The sequence below is a fragment of the Carex rostrata genome, chromosome 5, assembly GCF_964058835.1.
Source record: "Carex rostrata chromosome 5, lpCarRost1.2, whole genome shotgun sequence".
Taxonomy (NCBI): Eukaryota; Viridiplantae; Streptophyta; class Magnoliopsida; order Poales; family Cyperaceae; genus Carex; species Carex rostrata.
In genome coordinates, this window is record NC_135922.1 from 643,411 (window position 1) to 656,698 (window position 13,288).

At 33.5% G+C, this 13,288-nt stretch overlaps 2 protein-coding genes and 1 long non-coding RNA gene across 3 annotated transcripts; all 3 read right to left on the bottom strand.

Moving 5' to 3' along the window:
- Positions 1-1,670, bottom strand: LOC144554430 (uncharacterized). Its single transcript, XM_078302749.1, has 5 exons — positions 1,405-1,670; positions 744-980; positions 559-642; positions 283-412; positions 1-192 (listed from the first exon to the last, which is right to left on the bottom strand). The coding sequence occupies exons 1-5, from the start codon at positions 1,665-1,667 to the stop codon at positions 1-3; spliced, it is 906 nt and encodes a 301-aa protein (XP_078158875.1). The 5' UTR covers positions 1,668-1,670.
- A 3,508-nt stretch (positions 1,671-5,178) lies between these two features.
- Positions 5,179-6,845, bottom strand: LOC144554789 (uncharacterized). The gene is made up of 4 exons (XR_013511751.1): positions 6,700-6,845; positions 6,454-6,557; positions 5,982-6,136; positions 5,179-5,710 (listed from the first exon to the last, which is right to left on the bottom strand). It is a non-coding gene; the product is annotated as an uncharacterized LOC144554789 (long non-coding RNA).
- A 2,303-nt stretch (positions 6,846-9,148) lies between these two features.
- LOC144554788 (uncharacterized) lies at positions 9,149-10,781 on the bottom strand. Its single transcript, XM_078303137.1, has 3 exons — positions 9,849-10,781; positions 9,485-9,681; positions 9,149-9,401 (listed from the first exon to the last, which is right to left on the bottom strand). Exons 1-3 carry the CDS (start codon positions 10,734-10,736, stop codon positions 9,272-9,274), a joined length of 1,215 nt encoding a protein of 404 aa, XP_078159263.1. The 5' UTR covers positions 10,737-10,781; the 3' UTR covers positions 9,149-9,271.
- Positions 10,782-13,288: the final 2,507 nt, after the last annotated feature.

Here is a 13,288-nt window from a genome sequence, read left to right on the forward strand (position 1 = left end):
TTAATCATTAATACCACTACTCTCATCTCCTAATTTCTCATCTGATATAATCAATTCAGGTTCTTTTTCTTTGGCAGCTTCTGTGCTATCTGACATGGCAGCTTTGATTTCTGAATCAGAATTAGAATTGGATGGCTTCTGACGAGTTTGGATCAGATAATGTGCCACTGATTTGTATCCAAGATTCACAACCTACATAGGCATTATTAGGCAAGACAATTAATTATTTATGATATTTACAACATCAATCTCAGGCTCAGCAAGGAATCATAACTAAGTTACCTTGTTATAGAGAGTTCTAGTGGGTTTCCATCCTTTTTTAAGCCTACATAGGCTGCAATTGCAAATGCCCCTACAAACTGGACAGATCCAGTCAGGCTTCTTAATTGCTTCTAAAACATTTTCACCATATCTGTATTAATTGCATTAACAATAATTGAATACGATTACGATTGAAATATATACTTACTGCATAAAATAAAATAAGGCAATTACAAATTGGCAAACAAGATAGGATGTATATGTATTGAAAAGTTGGTGAACTAATTCGTAAGTCACCTCATATAAAGACAATCTCCGCAAAATTGACCCTTCACAAGTTGGCATTTGCAACAGCTGGTATGATAACCCATAGTCTTCTGCCTGAAAATAATTATTAATTACGATTTTAATTAATGAAGTCACTAATTATATCAATTAAATTGAGGCTTGAGTCTCTTTCTCAACTCTCAAGTAAGCAGTACCTGCATTGGTGACAGGTTTTGCCTTTGAGTGAATCATAAATGCGCTTCTTGTTCTTATCATATCCATCCACAAACAGAGTCCATGGCACCTCACATGAACCAAGCAATTTCTCATGCTCTTCAGTGTACAACTCTCCTCTCCCGTCCAATTCTTCAATCACCACTACATGATCAGATTTTTCATGGCTCTTCTTGCCACGGGCTTCGGTGTAGTTAACATGCGCCATATTTTCCAACCTATTAGTTTTATACATAATGAAAATTTAAAATGATGTTGGTTCTATATATGCACACAAGTAGTAATTGTGGCTTCTACAGTAAGCATGCATCACCAAAGACGAAGAGTGTGAATGTGTGATGATGCCTTTTTCATTGTACCTAAAGAGTTTAATTGACAAGTTAATTTTTCATTTGCATTTGATAGTTAGTGATACATCTCCTCTATTAGGAGGAGACCAATGAATGAAGTTTTTAATTTTAGTATTTGCTGTTTAACATTAATTAGTTGTTTGTTAGAGAGGATTAAAACAAATTAAAATGACCAAAATAGGTACGTATTCATGTAAGATGTGGCGCTAGCTTGTACTTGATTACTTTTAATTAATCTATCTTTGAGGGGTTTATTGAGAAAAAGTCTTAAAAGAGCCAAAATCATAGATACCTGGATGAGCGCCTAGAAGGCAAGGGAGGGGTTAGATGTTCAACCTTCTTATTCTTATTCTTCTTCTTCTTCTTCTTCGATTCATCTGTGGGGATTTTAGATTTAGTAGGGGTTTGATGGAAAGCACTAGCACTAGCAGTAGTGTTGAGATGGCGTGAGAGATTGAGAAGGCCAAGCTGCCGCATTCTCTCCATGTTGGACTTGATCCTCTCCTCCCTGTACTTTTCGTAATCAACAATACTTGGAGCTTGATCCTGATCCATGGCTTCGCTAGCTAGGACTAGGAGTAGCAGGGTTTAGTGAATAAATATTGGATTAGAGGACACGACGGAAATAGAAATATTGGATTTCATTTATGATTATGCCCGCGCTTCTTACATTGGAAAATGGAAAGGGATGTTATTCCCGCGCTTCGTCCGACATCATGTGATCCATATATCAAAAATATGATAACAAGTCATGCTTATATTTTCAAATTATTTTTACTATTTTTGTTTTTGTTTTTTTTGTTAAGAATTGAGCTGGGTCAAACTTTGAAATCCTCCAACATGATATGTATGTGTACTAGTGTTGTCATAAAACCCGTCCGGTCCATGATCAGACCGGCCAACCCGTGAACCGGACTCATACCGGACCGGACCGGACCATCTCTTTGCTAGACACGGGTCCGGTTCAAGATTTTTTAGCCAACGCGTGCTAAACCGGACCCATTCCAACCCGCAAACTGAACCGGACCCGACCCGACTAAACCCGTCCCAACCCTGACCCGACTCGCCTGGGATCCCCTCCAACCCCTAGAATTCAAATTTTTTTTTTGAAAAAAAAGGCTCCCTATTCCCTCCCAAAAAAAAAAAAAATTCATAAATTAACCCCTCAAACCGTACATTTTCACATCAAATTTTAATTTCATTATTAAAAAAAAGATATAGTTGCAAATTTATTTCCACAAAGACAAAAATGGAATTACGAAGTTCGGCACCTCCCACTAGATTTTCTTGCAAGATTTAAAGGTTAGATTTAGTTTATGTCAAATTAATTTTTGTTAGATTTTGTAGAGTAAGTAATTTAAAATTAAATTGAAATATTGAATGTTAAATTTATTTTATGTTACAATTTCTTTGACTTAAATTTATTTTTGTTAGATTTTGTAGAGAATGTTAGAATTTAAATTGAATGTTATATTTATTTTTGTAGATTAATTTAAAATTTAAATATTATGTTAGATTTATTTTTGTAGAGAAATTTAGAATTTAAATTGAATGTTAAATAGGTTAGATTTTATTTATAAATATGTTAGATTTATTTTTGAATATGTTAGATAATTAGATCTATTTTTAATAGGTTAGATTTTATTTATAAATATGTTATATTTATTTTTGAATATGTTAGATAATTAGATCTATTTTTTAATAGGTTAGGTTTTATTTATAAATATGTTAGATTTATTTTTGAATATGTTAGATAATTAGATCTCTTTTTTGATAGGTTAGATTTTATTTATAAATATGTTAGATATGTTATGTTAGATTTATTTTTAAATTCGAATTTATTTTGATTTTAATATGATATGTTAGATTAGAATGATTTGTTAGAATTATTTTTATATGTTAATTTTAATATGTAGAGTAAATGGCATTTCCTTCTCGCAAAGCGAACAAATGACTTCTAACTCATCGAGTCAATACTCAGTTAGAAGTACAGCTAGAGTATGACATTCTATTGCTTTAATTTCCGAAATTTTTATAAATATCCAAATCAAATAACAAATTACGAAATCTACCCTGTTTTGCAATGAAATTCGAAAAATACCCAATCCGGTTATCCAATAACCGGATTTAATACAAATGTCCGGTTACCCACTCCCTGAACTCAAAAAAACAAATCCAGTTAATGGTTAACCGGATTTGTGCATTTTTTTTTTTTTTTTGAAAACATAAATTTTTTATTATTTTTTATTTTTTGTATTAAAATATTAGAAATGTTGAATATATTTCTTTGAAAATAGATGGAATACAATATAATTTGATTTATTAGAAAGACTGCAACAAATAACCCGGATCAATATTTTATAAATTAAATGTACTAGAAAAGTCACAATATTTTCTGGATTACCTAGAAGTGACTTTTGAACCGGATCAATAACTCAGAATCTAATTATTTTTTTTTTTTCAATAACACATAAAGAAATATATTAATTTTTCTTACAGCCGCGAAAAATCCGATCTGAAAAATATTGATCCGGGTTATTTGTTGCAGTCTTTCTAATAAATTAAATTATATTGTATTCCATCTATTTTTAAAGAAATATATTCAACATTTATAATATTTTAATACAAAAAATAAAAAATTTCTGTTTAAAAAAAAAAAAAAAATGCACAAATCCGGTTAACCATTAACCGGATTTGTTTTTTTTAGTCCGGGGAGTGGGTAACCGGACATTTGTATTAAATCCGGTTATTGGATAACCGGATTGGGTATTTTTCGAATTTCATTGCAAAACAGGGTAGATTCCGTAATTTGTTATTTGATTTGAATATTTATAAAAATTTCGGCTTTAATTTCATGCTGTCAGACAACAAGCTATGCCTATACATGTAGTTAGCCCCGCGTAACCTCTATGACTGAAAAAATAATTGTTTTGGAAGGGATTATGTAAACTTTCTAAACTTTACTTTTATTATATAAGTTTATTTAAATGCAAGAACTTGTATCTTGTAATTTGAATGCTCACTTGTCACTTGATTTTAATTTATTTTTATTTTTATTTTTATTTTTATGTTTTGCATACTCAACTGAAAGAATACGTTTCAGTATATTTTTTCATACTTCCTAAATTATTTTTGGATACTTCTATTGTTTTTTTTTTCATAAATTTAAGTACTTTAAGAATTATATGTACGTCATTTTTTTCAGAATTTTTTTTTTGGTTTTATAGTTAAAATTTAACGCATGCTCGTTTGGATCGAAGTTTAATTTGATACTTTAAAATATCAGATTTCTTTTATTTTTCTAAAGAGTCTTTACAAAAAATTATGACGATGTTCTTTCTAGTGAATATGGTACCAAAAATGAACAATTGTTATAAAAGAATGAAAAAAAAATTATAGCAAAATAAATTTTATAAATCTGTATATTTTTTAAATTTTAGTAATATAAAAAATCTTTACAAAATTAAACGGTCCATAATTCTAACACTTAAAAAATAAATCTTAAAATTTTAGCAATTCAAAAGAAAGTACAAACTGACTTCAATATCACCACCAAAACCAATTCGGTTCGGTTCAAAACCGAATAAACCGGACCCAATGAACACCCCTAGTGGCTTCCCAAAAACTAGTAATTAATATGCTCCTATAGACTAATAGACTATACTACTAATCTAATCACACTGCCGCTGACGCCTGACGCCAATCATAACATAACGCATCGTTAATTAATTACGTATAGGAGATGAAATAATGGTGGTGAGGGTAAATTAATTCAAGGAGAAAAATTACTATTTAATGTTCTCTTCAGCTCTTAGTTTCTCCTCCGCCTCCATTCCATTTGTAATTCATAAGAAAGAAAACAAACAAGCTAAAGTCTAAAAGGCATGGCACCAAAAAGAAATGGAAAAGGAAAAGGAAACGGAAAATAAAAACAATTAGCAGCACCAGCAGCAGGTTCTCTAGACAAGAAGCAAAAGAATGTTGTAGGCTCTTCATCCAAATCCAACAATGTGGTGAGAAATTGAGAATTTGGAAAGAAGAAAATGAGACAATCCTCCTAATTGTTGTTTAAATTTGAAACAAATATATATATTTTGTTGTTGCTTGTTACTTTTGCACAAGCAAATATTTTGTAAACATTTAAATATATGTTGCTGCCATGTTGAAATTATTTTGTTGCCTCTGCACTGGCATATTGATTAGTAGTGGTACCAGAATTTGAGGTAAAATGATTCTGGTTTGGATGATAATATCTTGAAGTTGCAAAAGAAGTAACTAACAAAAAATAAAGAAAATCGCACAAGTGACCAGCAAATTAAATTAACAGGTACTTGTAGCTAGGCTGACAGTAAACTATCCATGCATAGGTGTGGCATTTAGTAGGTATGGTATTGACATGAAAGTTGCATTATTTTACTGGTAATTCGAAATTTATTATATGGTCTGGCCCATTTGGTTGTTAACATACTAGTAATATAATACAAAGAAAAACTAGGTCTCTATAGGGAAGATGTAAATTACCAATTAAGAGTCTAATCATTCCAACCACACCATACACAGTTCCCTGGTGTGTGCTGGTGTGTGCTGCGGTATCTCTCCTGCACCCAATTTCATAATTCCTTAAAATTCAGAGCACTCAATTTTTCTAAAAGTGTTACAACATTGCTCAACAAATAAAAAATGTATAATACTAAGAATAAAAGCCCCGTAAAATGAAGAGGATCAACTACAAGTTTTACATATACTACTATTGTATCTGTATAGCTCCAGAATTCCATTATTTTTTTCATATCTTGTGGGTAATGTATACTTGGAATTCAGTTTAATGGCAACATTCATAAAGTGCAAAATAAAAAAGAAAAAAGATACTTATTGTTTCCATGGATCCATCTGCTCGGTTAATTTGAAGAATAGAATCAGTGACACCATCAACCGGCTGAAAAATGTATTTGTCTGGATATTCCTATAGCCGCAACATCGAATGGAGCTTATGGGGAGATTCTTCCATTCTTCTAAATTTAAATCTGTTAAATTCAAGTTAAGATTTAATGGTTACTGGTGCTCTCAATTAAACTAAATAACCACCTATAATCTAAAGTTTAGTTCTTAAAGGAGACATTTGCATTATCATGTACTTGGTAGAGTTCTAATGTGTCGGATTGAGTTAACCCGGTTCAGATCAGGCTGAGTTACAATGGAATGATGACATCCACCTTTTTTATTAAACAATTTTAACTTTAAGAAAATTGTAAGAAAAGCTTGTCTAACAAAATTAAACAATTGTCTAATTTCCAACAGTTCAACTCACTACCAGTTTCATTATTCAATTAAGTGTACTTACAATAGAGAAGAGAAGAGGGGCAGTGCATAACTTCTTGGCCTATCATCCTCGATAATCCTCCTTCGGTTGATCCACCCTTAATTTAGTGTGATGAATGCCTGTGACTGTGTCGGTGCTGCAAATATTAGTCCTTTGGCCTTGGGTATTGCAAGTTCTTATCATACCAGTAGTCCCAATTTTATGTTTTTCAATTGCCTACCAAGTCAATCCACATTTAGTTTGATTTTTTGTTAACTAGAATATTACCTCAAAACTCTCTGGATGCCCCCCTTGACCACCTTACCAGCTTCCCGTTACCTACCAATTTCACCTTCTCTTCGGTGAACGCTCCAAATCTCTACCTTGCCACCAGCAAATCTCCACCTTCCCACCAGTTTGGGGATCGATCTCCTGTCGACTGATCCTATCAGAGAATTATCGGAAACTTCAAATTCCGTTTCTCATTTTGAAAGAGAATTGGTGGTTCTGATCAGACCCTCAATGTAAAGACTTGAAAGCACCCTTCAATGTAAAGACTTGAAAGCACCCTTCAACATTCTTTTCCTAAACAGCAAATTTCAATTTCATTCTCATATATATCACTTGAAAGCACCCTTGATATTTACCTGATATAAAAAAGGATAATGAAAATAAGTAAAAAGAAAACAAAAGCAAAAAAGAAAAGTAAGGCACAGTCACAGAAGGGGCATGGAAACATCTTTCTTGGTCAAATCTAAAACAAAATTGAACAAGTTATTGGTTTCAATTACATCCTGCCTTACGTTATTCCACAAAAAGCAATCCATATTTCAAAAGAGGAAAACTGCAAAATAATTTAACAAAAAATGGACAAAGGACAGAATGATAGTTTACACTGTACCTATTTATAAGACCACTGTCTGGGCCTTGGAAAGAGGTAAAATTTAAATATTACTAACAAAATTAGTATGAAATATGATGTGCTTCTCATCTAGCTAATTCTCTTACAACAGGTAGCACAAAAGACATGTGACATCAGCATGCTTACTTTGTATCGATACAGTGCCAACTGATGTTTCAACAAAATCCCTGGTATAGTGTTTGGTAACAAATTAATGCTCAATCCCCAAACTAACCCTAATACCTGCACTAACCCCCATGCAACTAACATTAACTATTTTGAGAAAATAAAATTACCTTATGGAAGAATGGGGGCGAGCGACCATGGGCATAATTGACAATTTCTTTGCCACCATGTACCGAATCCAAAACTCAGGGTAGTTGGAACATGGAATCAAACCTCTCTCAAAAAGCTTTACCATCTAACAACAAAAGGTGTTGTCAAATATCCATTGATGTAAATTATTTCATATGCATTTTTTTTCAAACTCTCAATGCCCATCAAAGTGGAGAGAGAAATGAAGGACATGCACATGTAAATAGCCACCATTCAGGAGCATAATTGGAAATAAAGAATTTCATACCCAATCAAAATCTCATTTTCTCGCAACAAAATCCAGATACCATGCCAATTCTCAGGCAGAGAATCATCAAGCAATTTCACATGAAAATAGTGCCTTGTTATATTGTCCTCATAGCAATTAGCAAATGATATTCTATCTTCTCAACTTCTTTATCATGTCAATATCCAACCTTGAACTACACTAAAAAAATCTGAAATCTCAAGGCATAGAACAGTGACACAAAGTTCTGTGCCTTCAATTGATGCTGCTGCTACTGCAAGCAGAGGATAGCTTCTTAAAACTGAATCACTCAATTGAAAATAAACAAGTCCTTTGGAAAGCAAAAAAAAATGTAAGCTATTTTAAAAATGGGACCTTCAATAAAAAAAAAAAAAATTGAGACCTTGCAAATAATGCCCAATATTTGAACATAAACCAGCAATTCACATATTTGCAGCTGATAACCAACCTCCTTTGGCATTTTTGTAAATATTGACAATTTTGCTCCCAACTAATGGAAAGTACCAAACTAATGTACCAGTTGTGCTGATATGTTTTCTGTTTTACTGATTTTTATTTAGTTTTTAAGTGAAGTACTAAAGTGAACAAAACTTGGATTTTTCAAGGAGGTTTACTAATACTAAATAATGTTATAAAGTTTCAGAATTACCATGACAGATAGCTTGATAAACTGTCATAATAGCATATTTAGCCATTAAAAGGGTAGAAAGTTGGATCAAGATAGATCAATAAATCTAATCAGTGAAACTAATGCATAGAAATTCATGCTTGCACTATCCAGCGTTGCTCTCAACTTTTCTCAGTTAAACTGAAACAAAGACAATTTATAAGTACACCAAGTCTAGTGTTACTCTTACAATACTAGATTGAGGCAAAATGTCACCATGTTTTCAAATTTACTTGCATGGCTTTTATAATTCATTAATTGAACAACTTTCATATATATGTCATGTATATAAAAGATGATGAGACTTGGATCCTTATTTTACGGAAAAATTATCTGTAACCATAGTATATTGAATATTTGAATAGTCTTAACAAACTATGGTGCGTATATGTTGATTACAAGATCTAGGTACAACAACAATCTAATATACACAGTGATCTAGGGTCCATGTTATTTTTTTATTTTATTTTATTATGGTTATGTGAGTCAGAAAAAAAAGCTTCTGATCTCTATTCGAAGTAAAAAAGGAGATCATTTTTTTTTTAAACTTCTCCATTGTGAAAGGTTAAATATTTCTTCAACTATATCAAAATTAACAACATAGCCTGAACTTCCTTTTCTTTGTTAATATAAAACCCGAGAACCTATACTTACACAAAGCCAAACCAAACCACACAAAAACCCAAAATACAATAATCAGCCCCTTCGCTTACATGGGGGCATCAGAGCTGATGTCATTGCCATAAATAGAGTTCCAATAAGCAACCAACTTATGATCTTGGGGTCTCACATCTGCCCCCTTTCCAGTGCAAAATATTGCATATGCATCAGCTGCATACCTGAAAAGCAAAAATAAATTATTCACCCACATGCCACCTCATAGAAAGATTAGTTAAGAGTACAATAGATAAGATAAGCTTACTTTCCAATGCCATGGAGAGAAGTGACGTGAGTCCAATCAGGCCTTAAATACTCTTCTGAGAGGCGTTTAATCATGTGAGCACGCTTATTGTGCAATTCCAGAGTGGAAATCACATTCTGAATTTGTTGTGTGTCAACTTTTGTTGTAGTCTCAGCATCGGGACATAGAACAAAGAAGTCTTGTACTACTTTCTTAACCTATTTATCAATTTATAGCATTATTAGTTTGACCGATCGATGTTACGATTATTTCTTTTTGTCTAATATAGGTCGATAATGGGTTCCTCCAAATTGATCGATGCAAGCAAGGTGTTTGATGAAATGCCAAAGAGAAAAATGAGCATATGAATTTTTTATGCATATACCTGTTTTCCGGTGGTCATATTAAGTAACATGCAGATGACAAGGACCCTCCAATGATCAAAAGTGTGATCCTCTTGAATGAGGTGATGACACGAACGAGGTGGCTTAAAGTTGAAATCAGGAGGCACCCTGCGGTAAGCCTCTGACCTTTTCTCAGCAACCGTCAGCTGAGTTGTTTTCTTCTTCACTGTCACTGTCTTGACATTGACATTGAGAGCCACAGCAGCCTTGGGTAGGTTGTGTGATTTTCTCACTTTGTTGACATTGACAGCACAAGCACCAGATGAAGTATCACCATCATGCGGCTTGCGTGGTTTCTTGACAGCAGCTGTTATGGGTGGGGGTGGAGCAGCTGCCGCTTCCTTTGGCAGATGATGACATGGCTTCTTGTTGGGTTTGTTGGTAAAATAAATTGAGGTGTGTGGCTTCTTGTTGGGTTTGTTGGTAAAATAAATTGAGGTGTGTGGCTTCTTGTTGGGTTTGTTGGTAAAATAAAATGATTTTCTGACTTTGTTGACATTGAGAGCACAAACACCAGATGAAATATCACCATGGTGCAGGTTGTGTGGATTCTTGGGTTCCATTGGCAGATCATGGCGTGGCTCCTTGTTGGGTTTGTTGGTAAAAGGAATTGGGCGTGAACGTTTGAGAGATGAGGGTGTGGATGGGGGAATGGGAGTTGTGGGTTTCCTGTTATTAGTAATTACAGAGAGGGAAGGAATCCAACAAGGACCTCTTCCACTTCCTCTTCCGCTGCTGCTGCTACTGCCGGTGTAGCTGAAGGAATCGAGCAAATCAAAGAATACAGACTTCCCTTTCTCTGGCGGAAGCCTCTCTTCATTCCCTTTCGCTCTCTCCCTCTCAATCTCCCGTTTCGATTTTAATGCCATCTCTTTTTCTCCCTACCTCTCTCACAGTTCCCCCAATTTGTTCTCAGTTTATTACGCCCAATGTTTCTTTCCCTCGCTTTCCCTCGATTTACCTTTTTGCTTAATTGCGACTTTACCCTCCAATTTATTTAAATCTACTTTTTTTATTTTTTTTATTTAATAACGACAAGCTAGCTATAAACATTTTATTAGAGGTTACTTTGAATCGCCCACATCATCCTTGTTGTTTTAATTAGTTGAACACCGGAGAACTTTTCAAAATTTACTTATTTTAATTAGTTGAAACTCTCTTACACTGTTATTCACCTTTTCAAGATTTACTTATTTTAATTAGTTGAACAACTCTCACAAAGCTCTCTTACACTGTTATTCACTACACAATATGCTACAAATTGAAATATTTTGCTTGAGACTAATTAAATCAATTGATTTTACAATACAACGAGAGAATGAAGCGGCAGCACAGGTGGTTAGAAAAAAATCTTAAAAATAAACTATTTTACAATAGAACGAGCAACAGAGACCTTTTTTAAAATTTACTTATTTTAATTAGTTGAACAACTCTCCCAAAGCTCTCTTACACTGTTATTCACTACACAGTATGCTACAAAGTGAAATATTTTGCTGAAACTGATGGTGGTGCTAGTAGCAAATGAGCAAAATATGATATGATAAATGATGAGGTGTTCAATGATATTGAGCAAGTTGTAATTCAATTGTGTCAAACCTTGGAATCTTATCCAAAATATTTAATTACATGTAAGATTTCAATGTAATTCAATTAAATATATTTATACGTAAATAATTTATAATTCAATTAAAATGGCATTATGTACACCTCGGAAAAAGTTATTCTCTCCCTACATATGCACCTTAAGTTTCTTTAAAATTGTTTTTACAGTACCATTGATTAATGATTATCAGTAACAAATCAATTAATGTTGTAATTGTTTCTTTTGCTTCAAACTGAAATGTAAGCAAATTAGCAAAAGAAGCAAATATGTGATTGTTAGTTGTAACAAAGCCTTGTGCTCATCTTACACAGTCAAATTAAGCATTAAGCATGTAATGGAAATATTATTGGTACACAATTAATTAGTATCTTATAGAAGGGCACCTTTCGCTTTTAATTAACATATATAAATGATTACAAAATGTCAAAATCTAAGAATCAGCAATAGTTTCACCAATTAAGAGGAAGATAACATTACAACTTTTCTTACCTAAGAGAAGATAAAAAAAATTGTCAAAAATACCATAAAGCTGTAATGGACTCGGTTTAATATGAGGGGGTCCACATGTCGGTGACAGACACCCAAATTTGGCTTGGGGATTTAATATGGGGGGGTCTGAATGGACTCGGTTTGAAGGATGTAAACTATAGATGGGCCCACTGTCATGATTATAGACTACATAGACCGAGACTAACCGAAAAGAAGCCCATTTGAATTAATTTGAATCCAGTAAATTGACCTCTTGGATTTGTCAACCCAGGCGAGAATTCATGAATTAATTAATTTGAGCCACAGCCCACAGCCCACAGCCCACAGCCCAAGAGACCAATTAAGCATGTATTACTCATTAGTTGTTTAAAGGACTCCTGCATGACGACTCTCTCGTTTCAATTGTCCCTACCACAGCTAGTCTCAGCTACCTCTCCAGACTTCATATATACTCCAGGTCCAGGGTACCACAGCTAGTCTCAGCTACCTCTCCAGACTCCATATATACTCCAGGTCCAGGGTACCACAGCTAGTCTCAGCTACCTCTCCAGACTCCATATATACTCCAGGTCCAGGGTACCACAGCTAGTCTCAGCTACCTCTCCAGACTCCATACTCCAGGTCCAGGGTACGGGGTGTACAACATACTTGTGAACAATGTTGTAAATAACCGTATAGTATGTGATCATCGGACGGATATGGATTTCTAATTAAGCAACTATATCAAAAGAATTTTATAAGCATGGTCAGACCCAGCTGAGCTAATATATTTATTCGCAAAACGGAAGGAAACTAAGAGAAGATCTTGAATTAAATACCAGTATTTGTCCAAATAGCAGAAATTCTGATATAATAATATCTAAACAGTGTCTCGATCCAAAATTGATCCGTAGTAGACACACATGGAAAAACAAAATTGTAGAAAATCATTTGTAATTTTTCATCATAAACCCGGAGATTGATCAACCTAGCTACATGACAGAAGCAAATTACATGATCACTGATAAACTCTTCTCTTTGAATCCTCAGCCTTTGCATATGACACAGGAGCACGTTTGTAAATTTATTCACGGTAAAAGAAATTCTGGTAAGAAGCTCTTCGCTTTGGTTTCTCAGCCTTTTCATATATAGGCAGGGGAAATTTGTACCTTAATTCCTTGTATTTCTGTCCTACTTCATATTTTATTTTTGTCCCTTGACTGTAATTTATTTTTTCAAAACAAATTAGACATTGTTCATGTGTTGATCATACAATTAACCAAGTCAGAAAAATAGTAATATATATTAGTTACTCTTTTTCTATTGCTATATATTTAATTATGCATGCAT

Coding starts and splice junctions, on each gene's coding strand:
- LOC144554788 (XM_078303137.1), bottom strand. CDS start 10,736: ATGGCATTAAAATCGAAACGGGAGATTGAGAGGGAGAGAGCGAAAGGG. Junction 9,682..9,848: donor ATATGACCACCGGAAAACAG/GTATATGCATAA, acceptor ATTGATAAATAG/GTTAAGAAAGTAGTACAAGA. Junction 9,402..9,484: donor TCTCTCCATGGCATTGGAAA/GTAAGCTTATCT, acceptor TTTGCTTTTCAG/GTATGCAGCTGATGCATATG.
- LOC144554430 (XM_078302749.1), bottom strand. CDS start 1,667: ATGGATCAGGATCAAGCTCCAAGTATTGTTGATTACGAAAAGTACAGG. Junction 643..743: donor AAAACCTGTCACCAATGCAG/GTACTGCTTACT, acceptor AATTATTTTCAG/GCAGAAGACTATGGGTTATC. Junction 413..558: donor GGAGATTGTCTTTATATGAG/GTGACTTACGAA, acceptor CAATTAATACAG/ATATGGTGAAAATGTTTTAG.